The 18,023-nt window shown below is 47.7% G+C and overlaps 2 protein-coding genes and 1 long non-coding RNA gene across 4 annotated transcripts in view; 2 read left to right on the forward strand and 1 right to left on the reverse strand.

Moving 5' to 3' along the window:
- The window catches only part of USP18 (ubiquitin specific peptidase 18), a 33,435-nt gene extending 23,481 nt beyond the window's left edge, over positions 1-9,954 (forward strand). The window contains exons 7-11 of the mRNA XM_075552291.1: positions 791-886; positions 1,440-1,607; positions 4,661-4,792; positions 5,835-5,884; positions 7,606-9,954. Coding sequence (XP_075408406.1) covers positions 791-886; positions 1,440-1,607; positions 4,661-4,792; positions 5,835-5,884; positions 7,606-7,651 — 492 coding nt within the window. The 3' untranslated portion in view covers positions 7,652-9,954. The remainder of the gene's footprint in view (positions 1-790; positions 887-1,439; positions 1,608-4,660; positions 4,793-5,834; positions 5,885-7,605) is intronic.
- On the reverse strand, positions 3,662-13,690 carry LOC142450407 (uncharacterized). Its single transcript, XR_012784937.1, has 4 exons — positions 13,560-13,690; positions 6,966-7,119; positions 4,620-4,745; positions 3,662-4,036 (listed from the first exon to the last, which is right to left on the reverse strand). It is a non-coding gene; the product is annotated as an uncharacterized LOC142450407 (long non-coding RNA).
- Positions 13,691-13,768: 78 nt separating this feature from the next.
- The window catches only part of AKR1E2 (aldo-keto reductase family 1 member E2), a 28,467-nt gene continuing 24,212 nt past the window's right edge, over positions 13,769-18,023 (forward strand). For both annotated transcript variants that reach the window (XM_075552292.1, XM_075552293.1), the window contains exons 1-2: positions 13,769-13,844; positions 16,839-17,006. In XM_075552292.1, the coding sequence (XP_075408407.1) occupies positions 13,806-13,844; positions 16,839-17,006 (207 nt within the window). In that variant the 5' untranslated portion in view covers positions 13,769-13,805. The remainder of the gene's footprint in view (positions 13,845-16,838; positions 17,007-18,023) is intronic.

An 18,023-nucleotide genomic window follows, 5' to 3' on the forward strand; every position in this document is an offset into this window, starting at 1 on the left:
AGCAGAGCCCCGGAGACCACGTGGACTCTGTAACACATGGGCACCCCGAGTCAGAATCAGCGTGATAGCAGCAATGGGCTGCTCTTAGCTACATGGCTGTAGCTAAGTTCTCCTTTAATTTAGCAAGTATGTGTGTATGTTTATATATGCGTGTATGTGAGTGTCGGGATTAAAAAGTTTCATGGAGAAATTCTTTTATATTTTCATTCCATTTTTCCATGGACTTTGTGAAGCCCCTTGAATGTATGTGTGTGTGTGTGTGTGTGTGTGTACACATACATATACCATATATACTCAAATATAAGCCAACCCGAATATCGGCTGAGGCACGGGAAGTTACCACAAAAACTGAATAAAGAAGGTGCTGAAAAATCTCGGTTTAAACCCGAGTCTATACGGGTATATTTCCTTCTGGTTCCCCTTTCTTCACACTGCTGCTCCCTCGACAAGTGTCCCCAACTGGCATGCTGGCAGTTTTGTATCAGATTGGCAGTTCAAACCCACCAGCAGCTCCATTGAAGTAAGATGAGGCTGTCTGCTTCCACAGAGATTTATGGCCTCAGACACCCTACATCGAGTCAAGAGGAGGCAGGCAGTGGCTTTATTTTTTTCTTTCACCCATAAATACTTTTTTAGATCTCACCAAGCGCCTTGGTGCACTGGCCGGATGCGAAGGGGGTGGGGGGTGGGGAGGAGGGGGAGTGGCGAGAACCGGAGCTGTCTTCTCCATCACAGAGGAGGGGGGAGGCTGGTACCTGGGGTGGGGTCACCAACCCTGCTCTGGGCGCAGGAGGCCGCCCTGCGCTGTTTCTTCCAGCCCACGGAGCTGGCCGACGGCTGCAGGTGCTTCTGCGAGCACTGCGGGACGAAGACCCGCTGCAGACAGGTACTCCGCGCGCCCCCAGCTCCTTCCTTAGTCTGGGTCCTTCCCGAGCCACTGCACGGGAGGAGGGGGGAGGCCAGACCTCGTCGCTGAAACCCACAGGCCTCCGACGGTTGGTTGGTCGGTCGAGGAGGGCCAAGTTGACCCTGCGGGGGGCGACCCATGTACCCCAGGACGGCTCTGCTCCGCGGGGGTCCAATGGCTCAATTTTCTGGGCCTTTCTCCCGAGGCACCTCTGGGTGCCTTTTGATGCGCAGCGGGACCCCGTTTACGCCACCCGGGGATTTCCCGAAAGCGTGTGCTTATTTATGGATTTTCATGAGGTATAAGGAAAGACCATGCAGCCCCCATGGCTGTTTGCGGCTTCAGCTGCTGGGGGTCCTATGGTCCGTCTGCTCGTTCTTGGGGGAGCACCGCACTGGCACAAAGGGCGGCCTGCTCGGCACTTCCAGTTGTCCCCCCTCTTTGGGAAGAAGCGCTGTACCGCCCGGCATTTCTGTGAACTTCCCACTTCCCGGCCTCCGGACTTCATCGCCGCCGTGCCTTTGCCTTCCAGGTCTGGACGCTGAAGTATTTGCCCCAGACCCTGACCATCCACCTCATGCGGTTTTCCATCAGGAACACGAAGACGGAAAAGGTTTACCACGCACTGCGATTCCCGCAGAGCCTGGATTTCACACAGGTGCTTGCGGCCAGGCAAGACCTCTGCAATGCGGAGGACCAGGTGAGGTGTCCCAGGCTCTCCACTGGTCCTTGTGTGGAAGCCACTGCTCCTCAGGGCGTGCCAGGCTCAAATAGACAGAGGCAAACTCACCCACTGCTTGGTGCAGGATGCATAGAACCATACTCCTACCGTCAACAAACCTGACCTTTTAAACATGGGAAGCTGTGTGCTCTGAGAAATGATGATGAGCTGTTATGATTTACTAGCTGGGGTTACCTTTCTCTTTCTCTGGGCCCCCGAGATTTTATGTCTGTGTGCTGGCCTGCCCTTAGATGCCTTCAGCCCTCCCTTCTGTGATAACGTTCGGTCCTGACAAATACAGACAGACACAGTATTTTGGGTTCCAGGTAGAGCACTAGCTAAATTTTCTTTCTTTTTCAAATTATTATTAATTGGGATTTAATACATTTTTCATATAATTCCATAGATCAATCACGTCAAGTAGAATTGTACAATTGCTACCCCAATCAGTTCCCATTCTTTTTCTACATGGGCTCTTCAACATCATTTCTCTTTTAACCGCCCCCACCCTCCCGCCCATGGCACCTCCCTACCCCTAAAACCCTTATTCTACTTGCTGTCCCTCAACATCCATCAATCCTGGGATTCATATACCCAAAACCAGAAAAGCATATTGCACAGCTTCAAGAGGGTGACCTTCAATGACATCACACCTCTGAGATACACCCCGATAGGAACAAATAAACTTTATTAAAGTAGACTGTGCCCACTTTGGGGTTAGTAAGAAAATAGCTAGGTCAGTGGGCCAAGCTAAGTCAGAGTCGAGTTGAATTTAGTTGTCTTGAGAACACATTGAACTGAATTATTTCTTCTCCATAGGTTTGACATGCGATGTTTAGGAAAGGCTGTGTTTCCATGTGTCTAGGTCTGTTATGGGGATGTCTGTTCTATTTCATGGGTTGGCTTGTTGACTCCCAAGTCCTCATCTCTTGCCTAGGCTTTTTTCTTGAGCCCTAGGCCCACAGTACGGACACCCCCTTCCTTAGAGAATGTCAGCACCCAGCTTTCACACAGTCCCCAATGGAATACTTGTACTTCATTCTCAGGCTATTCCCCGGCCAACTCTTTCATATTTAACTTCGTGCTATTAAGATCTTCTTGATTTCCAAGCTAGAACTCTGGGAGTCTCCCTTAACTTCTCCTATTCCCCCCACCCCATGCAACCAGCTATGAAGCACAGTTAGTGACTCCTGTCCAATGTTGCACGGAATCGGTCCCCTCCTTTCCAACGTTCTGTGCAGCACAGGTGTCAAGCGCTTGAGCTCTGAAGCCAGGTCAGCCTGGGCTTAAATCTTGCAGCTTTTTGCCCTGGTGGCGCAATGGTTAAGCACTCGGCTGCTAGCTTAAACACTGGTCACTCGACCCCACCACTGACTTGCTGGAGAACCATCTGCACGCTGCTTCCCGACCTAACGTGACAGCCTTCTAAACCCAGTTCAACCCTGTCCCTGAGGATCCTTACGAATTGCAATCACTGGAGCCGCAGAAAGATTGGTTGGATTAGTTTTGCCTATCACTTTGCCTTGGGAAAATTACCTTACTTCCCTGAGTTCAAAGTTTGCCTCCATAAAACAGGGTCTATCATTAATGCCACACCTACATCATAGGGTGGCTGTAGTAAGTGAAAGAATTCATGTAAAGGATTTTGTTTAAATGCACAGCAAGTGCTGCTAGGGAACTTGCTAGAATACGGAATGTGGGACTCAGAGATGCAGGAGAGCCAAGATGAGAGACTCAGCTATGGGAGACAGGCAACCTGAGGGGCCTCTCACTCGAGGTAAAAGGTTTTCTCTGAACAGACTAGCAGGGACTGATCAAGGAGTTAGTCTTCGGATATATTTGTGGTGTTTTGGCAAATTCCAGGAAGCAGGGTCATTTGCAGGCAGATGGAAGATTACTGAACAAGAAGATCACGATAGCTGCTTCTGACCCTAATTATTCAAGCTCCTACCATTTCTTTCTTGAGGGACCCTATTTGTGTTAGTCCAGGTTGACTAGAGAAACAAATCCAGAGACACTCATATGTGTGTAAGAGAGAGCTTTATATCAAAGAGCAATTGTATATTGAGAAAACATCCAAACCCAGTCCAGCTCAAGCCTATAAGTCTGATATTAGCCCATCTGTCTGATACTAGTCCATAAATTCCTCTTCAGACTCACGTAACACATGCAATGATGCTGAATGCAGGAAGATCACAGGCCAGTGGGTGGAAACTCTTGTGGATCCAGTGGTGTTGGAAGCATTTCAGCGCTGGTGTGGGTCTCCATGTGGCTCCTCCAACTCTCCGAGTGTCTTAACAGCAGGAAGGTGAACAGAGTGTGGCCCACATTCAGGGAGACAGAGAGGAAGTTCCCAGAATCCTCATGCGAAGGCCATGCCCACCAGGAGGTGCCAATTGGACTGTGACCTGATTGACAGGCTAGACGTCACTCCTACATTTATTTATCAAGTTGACATGAAATTATATAACTACCACACTAATTTATCTCCTTGGCTTCTTATTTAAGTGTGTTTCTAAAGCAAATTGGATGGTGTTGCTCCTTCACTTATAATGGATCTGCAAGACTCACAGGACAGACTTCCTTCCACTTTGGCCTTGGGCTTTGTAGCCTCAGCCCTTCCCTGCTTCAGGATGCTTCAAGATGCTCTGCTCTGCTTTGCTGAGGAGCCTTTGCAAGTTCTCAGCCCACATGCAGGCGTGCCCTTCCTCTCAGCTTCTCTGCCAATGCCGTACAGCCTACAAGATCCATTCTAGCATATCGTCTCTGGGGAGACCAGCTCAGTCTTTCCCCAGCTGGTTGCTGCTACTCTCTCTTTTTTTAGAGGAGTGGGGCATGTAGCAGGGAGAATGGAGTCTTCCCAATTTTGCTGTTTAAATTTGCCCTTTAATTAGCTGTGAGGTCACTGAGGTTAAGTGCTTTTGAAGCCACCAGTGCCTGGCGTTACAGTAGATGCTCAGTGTGTGTGTGTGTAATGAAATAACGCCTTACCTGAGGTTGGGTGAGTCATGTTGTGCCTTGTCTCCTTCCAGCTGGAGGGCCAGTATGAGCTCTTTGCTGTGATTGCCCACACGGGAATGTCAGACTTTGGGCATTACTGTGCCTACATCCGGAATTCTGTGGATGGCAAATGGTTTTGCTTCAATGACTCCAGTGTCTGTCCGGTAAGAAACATCCATCTGGGGATTGCCTTGTAGCCCTGGACTCTTGTCCGGGATTAGCTACCTCTAATAAATTCTGGGAGTCTCTGTTAGTCTGGGTAAATTCGAGAAACAAAATTCATAGACACTCATATGCTATAAGAGTTTTATATAGGGTAAGTGTACATTAAGAAAGCATCCCAACCCAGTGTTGTCCAAGCCCATAAGTCTGACATTAGCCCATATGTCCGATACCAATCTACAAAGTCCTCCTCAAACTCACAAAACACACGCAGTGATGCTGACTGCAGGAGGAAAGGCAAATCAGTGAGCGTGTAAGCATCTCAGTGCTGGCAGGGGGTTTCCACTCGGGTTCTCCAGCACCCAGGGCTGCATCAGGGTAGGTCCATGTGGCTTCTCCTCGGGGATGTCTCTCAGGAAGTGAGCCTTGCCAGCTGAGGCAGAGAGCTGGCTGAGGCAGCCACATGCTGGTCCGGCCATCAGAGAACAAGAGACAAGACAGACAAGGCTGGCCGAGCCATTTACCTCTCCGTCTTTCAATTAATCCCACATGTGTTCATCGGCCAGGTTGGCACAATAAACCTTAACTAACACAGAGTCCTTGGGTGGTTAATGTGCCCAGCTGCTAACTCTAAATGTGGAGGTTGGGGTCCACTCCGAGGGATGATCACTCAGAGGTCAGAGCGGACTGCTGACAACTGGTTTATGGTTTAATACATTCTGAGCTCAGGACTGCATGGGTCCTTGACGTCAAGACACAATGTGATCTGTCCTATGAGCGTGGGCGCTATTGTGGGTTTACAGCCTTTTATTCGGAAGTCTGCCCTCTGGTACCCAGTGCTATCAGAGGCCGCTTACAGTTCTACCACTCTGAGGGACAGCAGGCCACTCTGAGGGACAGTTCTACCACTCTGAGGGACAGCAGGCCACTCTGAGTTGGGAGTCAGCTCGAAGGCAGTGAGTAAGAGGGTGCGTTTGTCTGGAAGAGCGAGGGAAGGCAAATGGTTGGCTGGCTGCTGGACTTTATCTGCTTATGTCCTTCCAGGTGACCTGGGAGGACATCCAGTGTACCTATGGGGATCGTCACTACCGCTGGTAAGAGTGTCTGGGGGCCGCGATCTGCTGAACTGACCCGGGGTTGCTCAAGATCGTTGAAATTCTCATGGGCCTAGTGATCACTTACCTGCTGATGACTCTGCAGTGACTAACTGTTCAGATTGTGCTTTTTGTTTTTCTATCCCCTTTGCCCGGTACAGGAGCCCAGTAGTGTAGTGGTTACTTATTGGGCTGCTATCCGTATGGTGAGCAGTTTGAAACCACCAGCAGTTCCGCGGGAGAAAGACTTGCTTTCTACTCACATGAAGTTACAGTTTTGGAAACCCACAGGTCACTTAGTCAGCACTGACTCGATGGTAGTGAGTTTGGTTTTGCCTGGTCCTACAGCGGCTTACATTTCTCATTCACTGTTATTCAGTCAGTTATGGCTCAGAGGGTCTCTATCTAACAGTCTAGAACTGCCCCTTCGAGTTTCCAAGACACTAAATCTTTACAGGAGTAAAAGCTTCATTTTTCTCCCATGGAGCAGTTGGTGGTTTCAAATGGCCAACCTTTTGGTTACATTTGTTAAGTACTTATTGCATAAAAAAAACACACCAGTAACTAGAGGGGAAGTGGGCAATGGTGGTTCAATGGAAGGGCTTCCACCTTCCTGGGTGGAGACCTGGGTTTGATTCCCAGTTAATGCACTAAGGAGCCACCACCAGTCACCAGCTATCAGTGAAAGCGCGTGTGTTGCTACGATGTTGAAGAGGTTTCAGGGAACTTCTGGCAAAGACAGGCTCGGACGAGAAGCATGGCATCTACATCTGACACTTAGCCAATGATCACAGCAGACCAAGCCACAAGTCCCCAGGGGACAGTGCAGGGCACTCCGTTGTACCTGTGACTGTCTCAAGTCAGGGGTCACTTGATGGCAGCGGACAACAACAACGCTAACATCATCATCATCAACACCAGAGGGATGCTTAGAAAAACCTAGATGAAGTTAAAGCAAAGAGGGCTTTTTCTTATTTTCTGTAGAAATTTCGGGATAGGGATGATTGTATCCCAAAAGGAATATTCTAGCTGATTTTCAGTTGCAAAAGTAGGCCTGATAGTTTGCAGAATAACGAATTACGTTTTGTGTGGAATCCTCTTCTAACATTCCACGCATCCTTCCTCTTCCCTTTCTTGAGAACATCTCCCTTAGATGCTCGGGTTTTGTCATTTCCTGGTTGGTTTTCCCTCCATGATTTTGATCAGGGATTGGCAAACTCTCAAGGGCCAGAGAGCTAAAAAAAAAACAAGCATGTGTAAGGAATATTGCTTCATTAAAAAAAAGATGATTGCAGACCAGTCATTTGAGTTTACAGACGACACCCAGTGTGCGCTGTGGTTTGAACTCCTGACTCCACATACCAAGAGCTGACATTTGTGACTACTTTAGGTTTTGTTGTACCTACTGTCCCTGTAGCCCAATAGCACCCGTAGACAACATGTCAAATAAAGTGCAGGGCTGTGTTCTGGTAAGATTTCATCGACAAACACAGGTGGCGGGCCAGGTTTGACGCATCCTTTGGCCCTCCCTAGTTTCGAGGGAAGCTAACAGAAACGCAGGGATTCTTTTCTCAGATTGCTCTCTCACACGATGGAGGTAGGAAGGCTTGACACAGCCACCTAGAAGTTTCTCGTGCTGGTGCTATCGGGAATCGATGCAGCATTTGGCTAGAAATGCTTTACTTCTGCTAAAGCTGATGGCTGTATCTTTCATTTTCCAGGAGAGAAATTGCCTATCTTCTGGTCTACATGAAGAAGGAATCCTAGTGGATGTATTCTCAACCTACAGAGACAATGACATCTTCCTTTTCTATGATCTCTGGATCTGATGATTCATCTATGGAATTTTGCAATGAGGAGAAACATATATTTCATTCTGTATTATTAAACTTTATTTATAACCTGGGGGTAATTATAAAAATATTTAATAATGAAATGACACAGGTCCTGATCAGTTGGAATGGGTACTCCTACCAGTGGACCCTGGACTCCTGGCTGGAGCAGAGTCCTGGATGCACCATGCTATGCAAGGTATTAACTCTTTAGTTGGGAGATTTTGGACTCCAAGTGCTCCCAGGGGAAGAGAGACCAGGCCAGTCTACTGGATGAATATCAACCCTGTTTCTAATTTAATATTTTCAGAACCTACATTTCTTAAAAAGCAATTGTTGTTATTACTATTCAGTAAGTATTTTTTCTCCGTGTGACTATATTAGACTCAATGATGAATAAAGCTCTTGTATTCAAAAGAAGCATTCTGTTTAATTGAGGTAATTGAGTAAATACAGAGGGTTTGTGAAATCACTGTTTTTGAGGATGGGGGGAGGACAGTGGGAGAAACATTCAAAAAGGTTGGAGTAAAGGACAATCCATAGTTGGAGAAGAACAAATTTCACGACATGGCTGGAAAAGACAAGGCTTAAAGGTCTTCACCGTCTGGCTTCCATTGACACAAGGAAGCCAGTAGTAAGGCATATGGATAGTGGGGCTCAGCGTGTAGAGGGTCTTGAATCAGGCTAAGAAGTTTGAATCTAATTTGATAAGCCAGGAAGAACTATTGGAGGGGTTTGAAGAGGGGGACATTGAACTAATCTTTTGGGGGCTGGCAGTATGAATTAGAGTCAGGAGTGGTAAACATTTCCAAGGAAGCTAGCTCGATCAGCCACCAATACAGCAGGCCACAGGCTCAAGTCCAAAGAACTGGTGGTTAGGCGATGAGCTAGAAGCAGGATCCAGACTCAGCAAAGAGCAAGCAGGCTTTTCCACAGTGCTCACTTATGTTAGAAGCAGGCTATATCTCCAAGGAGATTTCATCATGAGAGATTCCAAGGTCTTACCTGCCAAACCACTAAGCATCCTTATACTGCCAAGCTGGCACAAAACCAGAACTAGTAAAATGTGCTCCAGGGACTTGTCCCTCCTGATAACAAGTCCAAAGTACAAGAGACATAGTCTGTCCATTTTCACTTCTAAGGAGCATTGCAACTGTACTTACAAGGCAGATTTGTTCGTTTCATATTGCTGGCACTTTAAGGTATAGTCAGGATTTTTGCCAATACCCAAATCCAAATGTATCAATTCTTTTCTGATCTTCCTTACTCATTGTCCAGCTTTTACGTATGTACGATGAAGTTGAAACTACTATGGCTTGGGTCCTTGAAGTAACAAAGAGGTTTATTGAAGCAGATTTGCCCAGTGCAAGAAATACATCACTTGATTTATTGACTGTTTCCATGTGTGTTAATTGTGAATCCAAATAAAACTAAATTCTTGACGTCGTTCTTTCCCCCCTTTATAGTGATGTTGTCTTTTGGGCCACTTCTCAGGATTTTGGTTTTCTTTACATTGAGTTATAATCCATACTGAAGGCTGCAGTCTTTGATCTGCGGCCATTAGTGCTTCAGTTTGTCTGTCCAGTAGCATTGATAAACTCTATTTCTGTTTCCTGCAGAAAGCTGATGGTGCCCAGCTATTAAAAGATACAGTGTCTAGGGTTTTAAAGGCTTGAAGTTAAACAAGTGGCCAGCTAGCATGGGAGCAACACAGCTAAAATGGAAAAAGCACAGCAGCCTGTGTGATCACGGGGTGCTGATGGGATCAGGTTCCAGAAGACCCAAAGCAAATAATTATGTTGATGAAAATGATGGGGGTTGGAGTGGAGACCCAAAGCCTATCTATCGACCACTGAACATCCCCTCCCAGAAGGGTCACAGGAAGGAACAAGTCAGCCAGGGTGCAGCATAGCACCGATGAAACAACATTCCTCTAGTTCTTTAGTGCTCCCCCCTACTATCATAACCCCAGTTCTGCTTTACAAATCCGGCTAGACCGGAGCATGTACACAGGTACAGATAAGAGCTCTCTACACTCAGAATCCAGGACAGATGGATCCCTCAGGAACAATACCATGAGGGTAGGGGGAAGATGGGAGGAGAAACAAGGAACCCATCATAATGATCACTATATAACCCACCCCGCAGGGGGACAAAGAACAGAAACGTGGGTGAAGGGAGACAGCCGATGGTGTAAGATATGAAAATAATAATAATTGATAATTTATCAAGGGTTCACGAGGGCAGGATTGTGGATGAGGGAGGGAAAAAGAAGAAGTGATATCAAGGGCTCAAGTAGAAAGAAATGTCTTGCAAATGATGTTGGCAACATATGTACAAAAGTGCTTGATATAACTGATTTATGGATTGTTACAAGAGCTATCCGAGCCCCCAATAAAATGCTTTATTAAAAAACTCTATTGGTGTTTCATTTCCAGATCCTCTGCTGTCCTCTCTCCATACAATGTCTGCACTGACTCCCAGGATCTCCGCCACCAGGTCTTTCCAGGTCCCCCGTAAAGGAATAGGGGGAAGCTAGCGGCGTCAGCAGCTTTCGACAGTCAGGAATTAAGATCAGGCCGAAGCTGATTCCTACGAGGCAGACGTCAGACATACCCCCACTCTCCATGCTTGTCAGTTTTAAACACATTCTGGAAGCACCCGCCCTGCCCCCAGCACTTTACCTCTCTGTGGGCTTGGTCTTTTATTGCTGTGGCTACACAGATTTCAGTGAGCATACTCAGGAATGTATGCTTTGTTAGGGAAGCAATAGGCTACGATTTGGGATCGGGATCAATTTAGAGGTGAAAAAACAACTCCTCAGAGCAAGTTCAAAATCTGTTAGTTTGTTGCGCTGTGGTGGCTGTGATGCTGGCAGCTGTGTCACTGGTACGTCAAATGCCAGCAGGGTCACCCCAAGGGCACAGGGTTCAGCGGAGCTTCCAGACTCAGAGCAAACCATGAAGAAGGTATCGGCTGCCCACTTCAGAGGAAGAAGCCGCTGAAAGCCTTATGCATAGCGTTTAAATGTTGTCAGAGATAAAGATTTACTGTCTTGGAAACCCACGTGGGTGGTTCTACTCTGTTCTGTAAGGTCACTCTGGGTTTCAATCGACTTGATGGCAGCGAGGTATATATATATTTTAGATAATACCAAAGCAGCACCACTGTTGTCAAGGGTGACGTGTTGGGTGCTCCTCACAAGGTCAAGAGTTCAAACCTAGCAGTTGCACCGTGAGTGAAAGATGAGGTTGTCTGCTCCCATAAAGATTCACAGTCTCAGAAACGCAAAAGGGGCAGTTCTACATTGTTGAATAGGGTCACTATGAGTTGAAATTGGCCCGAAGGCAGTCAGTTGGTTTGGAGGTATTGTTTCTATCCCTGTGTGGGGCTTGCCACTTCCCAAGTGCTTCAGGAGGAAAAAGGATGTTACCTGTACTCTTAGGAGTCTGTACTTTGAGGAGTGCGTGAGGCTGAGTTTACTAGAGACACACAGCCAGTGGCCCTCGTATCTGTATAAGGACCTTATGTCCAGAAATACCATGGCCCGATGCTAGCCAGAGACTCTCAGACTCATACAGCTGCTGATGGAGGGCTCAATGTGGTGGGGTGGGGACGGACCTAAAACTTGGTGGTTTGAATCCACCCAATGGCACTGTGGACAAAATCCTGGTGATCTGCTTCCATAACGGTTATAGCCAGGGAACCGATTACAGGGATCTCCATATGGGGGATGGACAACAGAAAAGCGGGTGAAGAGAGACATTGGACAGTGTAAGATACGACAAAATAATTGATAAATTATCAAGGGTTCAAGGAGGGGAAATTGGGGAGGGAGGGGGAAAATGAGGAGCTGATGCCAGGGGCTTAAGTGGAGAGCAAATGTTTTCAGAATGATGAGGGCACTGAATGCACAAATGTGCTCGACACAATGGATGGATGTATGGATTGTGATAAGTATGAGCCCCCAATAAAACGATTAAAAAATTAAAAAATCAAGGCTATAGGCAGGAGCACCCTACAGAACACTTCTGTTACACACGGATGGAATTGCCATCAATTGGAATCCACTCAATGGTAACGGGACTGGTTTGGGCTTTAGATCCACCGAAGGTGGTGGTTTTCCATAGTCTCTTTAACATTACTGTTAAAGGCAATAAACTCACCGTGGTAGGAGTGTAAGACTCCGTCTTTCAAAAAATCACCACAGGCCATGTAAACCTGTGGGTAGGCTCGGTGAGTGCTGTTTTAGTGCCCGTCCCTCCTCTGCCTTACTTCCAGTAGGGAGAACTCTTCTCAACCGAGAGGTTTCCCTAGCACTTTGGGGTCTGATTGTGCTTTTCACACTGGCTCTTTCATTGGAAGGAGCCTGGCGCCATAGTGGGCTATGCACTAAGCTCCCAACCACAAGGTCAGCGATTCAAACCCACTAACTTGTCGGCGGGAGAAAGATAAGGCTGTCGACTCCAGTAAGAATCTAGTCTTGGAGATCCAAAGTGGGCAGTTCTACTGTGTTACTGTGTCCTGTAGGGTCACTTTGAGCTGGAGCAGCCTTCTTGGCAGTGAGTGAGCGAGCAAGTGATCTTGTTAGGGGATTTTTAATGGCTTTCTCCCAACAGGTGCTTCTGGCTGGGCTGGCACTTCCCATCTTAGCTTGACAGCTGAGCACGTTAACTGTTTGTACATTAGGGACTCCGGAGGAGCTACAGTATTTTCCAGAGCTGTCTGAATTCTGTTCCAGGCATTTGATATCCATTTAACCCTCATGAGAATTCTATAAAGAGCCCTAGTGGCACAGTGCTTAAGTGCTCGGCTGCTAACTGAAAGGCGGGCAGCTCGAATCCACCAGACTCACGGGAGAAAGACGTGGCAGTCTAATTCTGTTTAGATTACAGCCTTGCCCAGCCCCTGTGGCAGTTCTACTCTGTCCCACAAGGCCATTTATGGCAAAGGGCACGGCCTGATTTTTGAGAACGCTAAACGGTAACTCTATTTAATCAACTGGGAGAAAGATGGAGAGTTATCTTTAGAGTTACAGTCTCAGCTACCCACAGGGCATGTCTACCCTGCCTATCGGGTGTCTATGAGTCAGTATTAACTCGATGGCAGTGAGGTGGGGTTTAATATATCAGGCAACTGCAACATGCAAGAAGTTCAGTAAACTGCCCAGGGCACCCAGAGTGCAACAGCGTTGGGATGCAGACTGAGACACCCATCCTCCGAAGTCCATACACCTCCTTAAAAAAAAAAATCCAACTCCACCCCGCAAACAAGAAAACCACGAAAAACGACCGCCATGGAGCCTATTCTGACTCATGGTGACTTGAGTCTACAGGGCAGAGTGGAACTACTCCTTCAGGCCTTTTGAGACTGTGACTCTTGGGGCGGGGGTGGGGTGGGGTGGGGGGGCAGACGGTCTCACCTTCCTCCTGCACCACTCCTGGGTTTCACTGCCCAACACAACACACAGCGCCATCAAGGCCACAGATGGGCCTCCGACCGCGCTCCCCTCCCCCCTCCCAGCCCGCGCTCCCCCATGCCTGTTTCCGCCATTGCGTCAAGAAGAGACTTTCTATAACGTCACAATCCTATCGAGATCTGGTCATCACCAATGCTTGGGACGTCCACAAACCGTTAGGGGGCAGTTGATGACGCCCCTCTCTGCCAACGTAGCTGCGCACAGCGTTCTCGCTTACTCTTTGCAGCGCGGGTCGTGTTTAATGCAGCCTTCTGGGGACACAGGCTGACAAAAGCGCGCGTTTGAAGCGCACGGTCCAGCGGTGTCCGGGACACGACGGGGTTGTGCCATGTCTGCACTCTGATCCTGGAGTGTGCAAACTTACCTTCTTCCCCAGGGTCACTTCCCGGGACCGGGAAGCCCAGGACTGCTCTTATTGCCAGAGAGCGCAGGCTGCAGCGGCCCCGCCCCGCAATCAAGCACCCGGCCTTTGCGCTCCACGCGCGGGGCCTCCGGGAAGGTGGGCGGGCCTGGCGCGGCGCCGCCAGCCAATCAGCGCCGTCCGCCGGCTGACCCGCGCAGCCTCAGCGGGGAGTCGCCGCAGTTGTGGCCGCGACTGCGAGCGGGAGCCATGGGCAAGATACCGGCCTTGGGACTGGGTACCTGGAAGGTACGGCTGCAACGCGGTGGGGGGTGGCGTGCCCACTGCTTAAAGGAGCAGCGTGTGCATTGGGCAAGGCTGGGTGAATTTATCTTGTTTGGCGCGATCCCAGTCCCGAGGCTTTTCGGGGCGCCGTTTGCTTGCCCTGGCCGCCTGCGCTCCGGCCGACTCGCGAACCTTGGCAGGAGTTCCTGGGGCCCCAGCTGGCTGCTACCTTCTGGGCCCAGGCCACCACTGATGGAGGGTACCACGTTCTGGGTTCCAGTTTTTGTTTCGAAGTGCCCAGCTGTCCGTGGAGCAGAGCCCCAGGAAGGACCAGAAAGCGAGGTCCAACCACCCTGGCTTTAGTTTTTGGGTTGCCAACTGAGGAAGCCCGAGATTGATGGTTTACTGATTTAAAATTCTCGCCTGCCCCCAAATCATGCGAGTTAAATCTTTTGTAAAGCCAAAGGATTTCATTTTTAAGTAATGACAGATATGCCTCTCTTCATCAAAAATCTTGAACAAGGGGCTTGCAGCTACTGTTATTTGACAGCGGTGGTTCACACCTAGGGGGCTGTTCATAGTTATCAAGTGTTGCTCCAACAGCACCACCCCAGGGAGTGGCTTTAACAAACAGAATGGAGGAAGGTCCACATCTGCTGCAGCATCTGTGGGCCTGGTGGCCCTTGGAGATCTGTCTGTATGTGTCTTGGTATCAGTCTTCCCCTGGGGGTCTGGGAGATGCCAGGGCGGGGACACTGGGCCTCAGAGGATGTTGTTCTAGGTCCTGGTTTTTCTTTTTTGGTGGTTCTGAGACCTCTGCTCCCTCTTCTCCTGTGATGCAGCTCACACCCCAGGGAAGCCCCCTTACAGCCAGCAGGGAAGTGACCTGAGTTGGTGGGGCTTCCCACTCCCACTCGAATCCCGTTGCATCAGGTCAGGACGGATCACACCACATCGCATCATGGTTGGGTGATGACGGCATTACGTAACTGCCACATCACATCGCACTGAAAATCATGGCCCCTCCAAATCGACACATCTTTTTGGAGGCAGTTCAACTCAGTGGCCAAGTCTTAATTAATCATCAATGAAAGAACAGGGCCCACAAAGGAAAACCATTGTGTAAGGGCCGACAAGTTGACAACTAGATTACACAGCAGAACGAGCTGAAGACGGGGGACACATGACTCTGAAATCGCCCGCTTTTCAAAAAGAAAGACACTTTAGAACTTTACCTTTATTACTAAGCAACAACAACCTGGAAGCAGTGGGAGCACTTTGGAACCTTCTCTGCTCTGAACTTAATCCCCGTCAGTGATTTGGTGTTTCTAACAGCCCTTGATCAAAATATGCTCCCTTTGAGAAATGTCAGAGTAGGTTATTTGGTGAGCTGGAATGAGAACACCCAATCGCTGCTCATAAAAATGCCATTTAAATGATGTCTTCTACCAGCTTATCCATTTTCGAGGCCAAAGCTGTAGTTCTGTCGATTTTGGTTCCCAGCATGTAGCCAAGAACGTGCATTTGGCAGTCACTTAGATGACGCTTGCTGGACTTCAACGATTTTGACTTTACCTGCTTCCTTTATTTCTGCTTTTTATGTATTGTGCCTCTTACTGCTGCGCCATAAAACCCTCCTTCACCCGGAGGACGTGAATGCTGCTTCTCCCAGGGCCCCTCACCCTCACCGCTATCCTGACGCACAGGACAGGGCCGAGCTGTGTGCTCCCCATAGGGGAGTGGTTCTCCAGGGGCAGTGGTTCAGTGTGTGCTGAGTTCAGTGGTGACTCAATGGAGCGTAACCACTGCAACCGATGAGGCGGGAGAGTACATTTTTTAGTTTTTGGTGTTGGTACAGTAAAAACAATAGCAACGTAACACCTCTGGCAGCGTGCACCTTTGTAGCCACTTTGTTAAATGGTACTGTTATTTCTAATAATGCTAAATAACATTTCTATAGATTTCTTTCAAGTTTTCTAAATCATGTTAGTTTCATTTTTCTTTTTTCCTTTCTTCCAACCCACAAATAAGAGTCCCACTGGCATAGTGGATTTCTCCTTGGGCTACTAACTGAAAGGCCATCAGTTCAAAACTACCAGCATCCTTGTAAAGATTTACATCCTCAGAAACCCCCTGGGGCAGTTCTCTCCAGTTGTAGGATAGCTATGAGTCAAAAGCGACTCCCTGGCACTGAGTTTTAGGCCTCAAATGGCTTTGCTTCACTACATGGATATTATTCTTTTGCACCTGATTTTAAAGGGAATATTTATGATATTCTTAAATTTTATGCTGATATTTAGTCTATGGTTTGATACTGGATAGTCTCAATCAGGTTCAAGAGCTGTTCCCTTTTATTTCTAATTGATTTAGGTTTTAAAATCATGAATGGATGGGCGTTGAATCTTACCAAACATCGGTTGAGACAGTCTTTTGCTGTCTCTCATTTCATGTGCTTATGGGATGAATTATGTGTATGGACTTACTAATATCAACTACCCTTGCACACCTCAGATAAACTCAGCTTTGGGTGTGGTATGTTTTTACATACTGTACACTGTGGAAAGACGAGGCTCACTACGCCCTTAGAAAGAGTTGGCGTTGACTCGACAGCAGTGAATTTGGTTTTTGGTTTGGTGACATAGTTCGCTATTATCTTACTTATCATGCATTCCACTTGTTTTACTTACCGTGTATCTATTCATTCTACATTAATCGATTCCTGTGTTCAGGAGGAACGGCACTTAGTTCAACACTTTCTGGCACTGAACTTACCTATCGGCACTTGCCCCACATAGACGTTGGAACCAGGTTATCTACAGGCTGCATTCTACCTGGTTTCCTGATTTCAGGATTGCTTGAGAGTGGTACCCACTCAATGACTTGATTTATTTTTTCTTAAATTTTTTTCCAGCGACTTCCTTTTTATGTATCATTTGCTTCTGTTTTCTAGAGTGGAAAGGGGAGGACTTTGGGTTCCCATGAATATGGGTGACTGACTTCGAGCGGTTTATTTTGCAGGCTGCTCCCGGAGAAGTGACGGAGGCGGTGAAGGTGGCAATAGACGTGGGGTACCGGCACTTTGACTGTGCGTACTTCTACCACAATGAGACCGAGGTGGGAGCAGGGATCAAGGATAAGGTCAAGGAGGGCGCGGTGAAGCGGGAAGACCTGTTTATCGTCAGCAAGGTAGGACCCCTCAAGGGGGAAGAATGGAGGCTGCTCGTACCACCAGCGAGCAGGAGGAGGATGTGAGGGACGTCCTTGCTTCCTCGTCTCTTTGTTCTATACCCGAAGCAGAACTAACAGGAGGCTGTACCCCTTACTGCACATGCTTCTTTCCTCCATATCATTTAGTTTCTTTTTTTCATATCATTTAATTGGCCACATTGATTGGAGTGCACAGAGACACACACACACCTCCCAATTAATAATTCACTGATAAAACAGAATGTATTGAGTGATGGGCACTGAGGTTACAGTGACGAATAAGACAGAGCCCTTGACCTTGGGAACTCAGTTTACCTGGTGATTCCCACACTCAGGCCACTCAGGAAATGTAGATTACCAGTTCTACCCCGGATATGCCGAGTAAGAAACTCTGGGAGTGGGCCTAGATGAGAGTGTTGGGGGTAGACTTACAAGCAGAGGTGGTACGGGGATCTCTAATAAGCATAGAATTTCTGGAGCAAAAACTGGTAGGTTGGCGAAGTCTGGAGAGGGGCCAGATTGTGAAAATCTTGGTATTCCACTTTAAAGAACTTCTACTTTCTTTCTATAGACAAAGGAGAACCATTGATGCTTGAAAGCTGGGAGCTTACAAGGAGTACCCTCCTAAACCCCCCCTAAAACCCGGAGGTTTTTTTTTAAAGCTATGTATTTCATTTTTTTACAAAACAACCTTATCACCTTCAATATACTTTCCATTATCCATAATACATTGGTCAAATCTGCGCTTCCATTCTTTTTAAAAAAATCATTATATTAGGGGCTCATACAACTCTTATCATAATCCATGCATATATCAATTGTGTAAAGCACATTTGTACATTCATTGCCCTCATCATTCTCATAACATTTGCTCTCCATGTAGGCCCCTGACATCAGCTCCTCATTTTTAACCCTTCCTCCCTGCTCCCCCCTTCTTCATGAACCCACGATAATTTATAAATTATTATTTTGTCATATCTTATACTGACCGACTTC

The sequence above is a fragment of the Tenrec ecaudatus genome, chromosome 6, assembly GCF_050624435.1.
Source record: "Tenrec ecaudatus isolate mTenEca1 chromosome 6, mTenEca1.hap1, whole genome shotgun sequence".
Classification (NCBI taxonomy): Eukaryota; Metazoa; Chordata; class Mammalia; order Afrosoricida; family Tenrecidae; genus Tenrec; species Tenrec ecaudatus.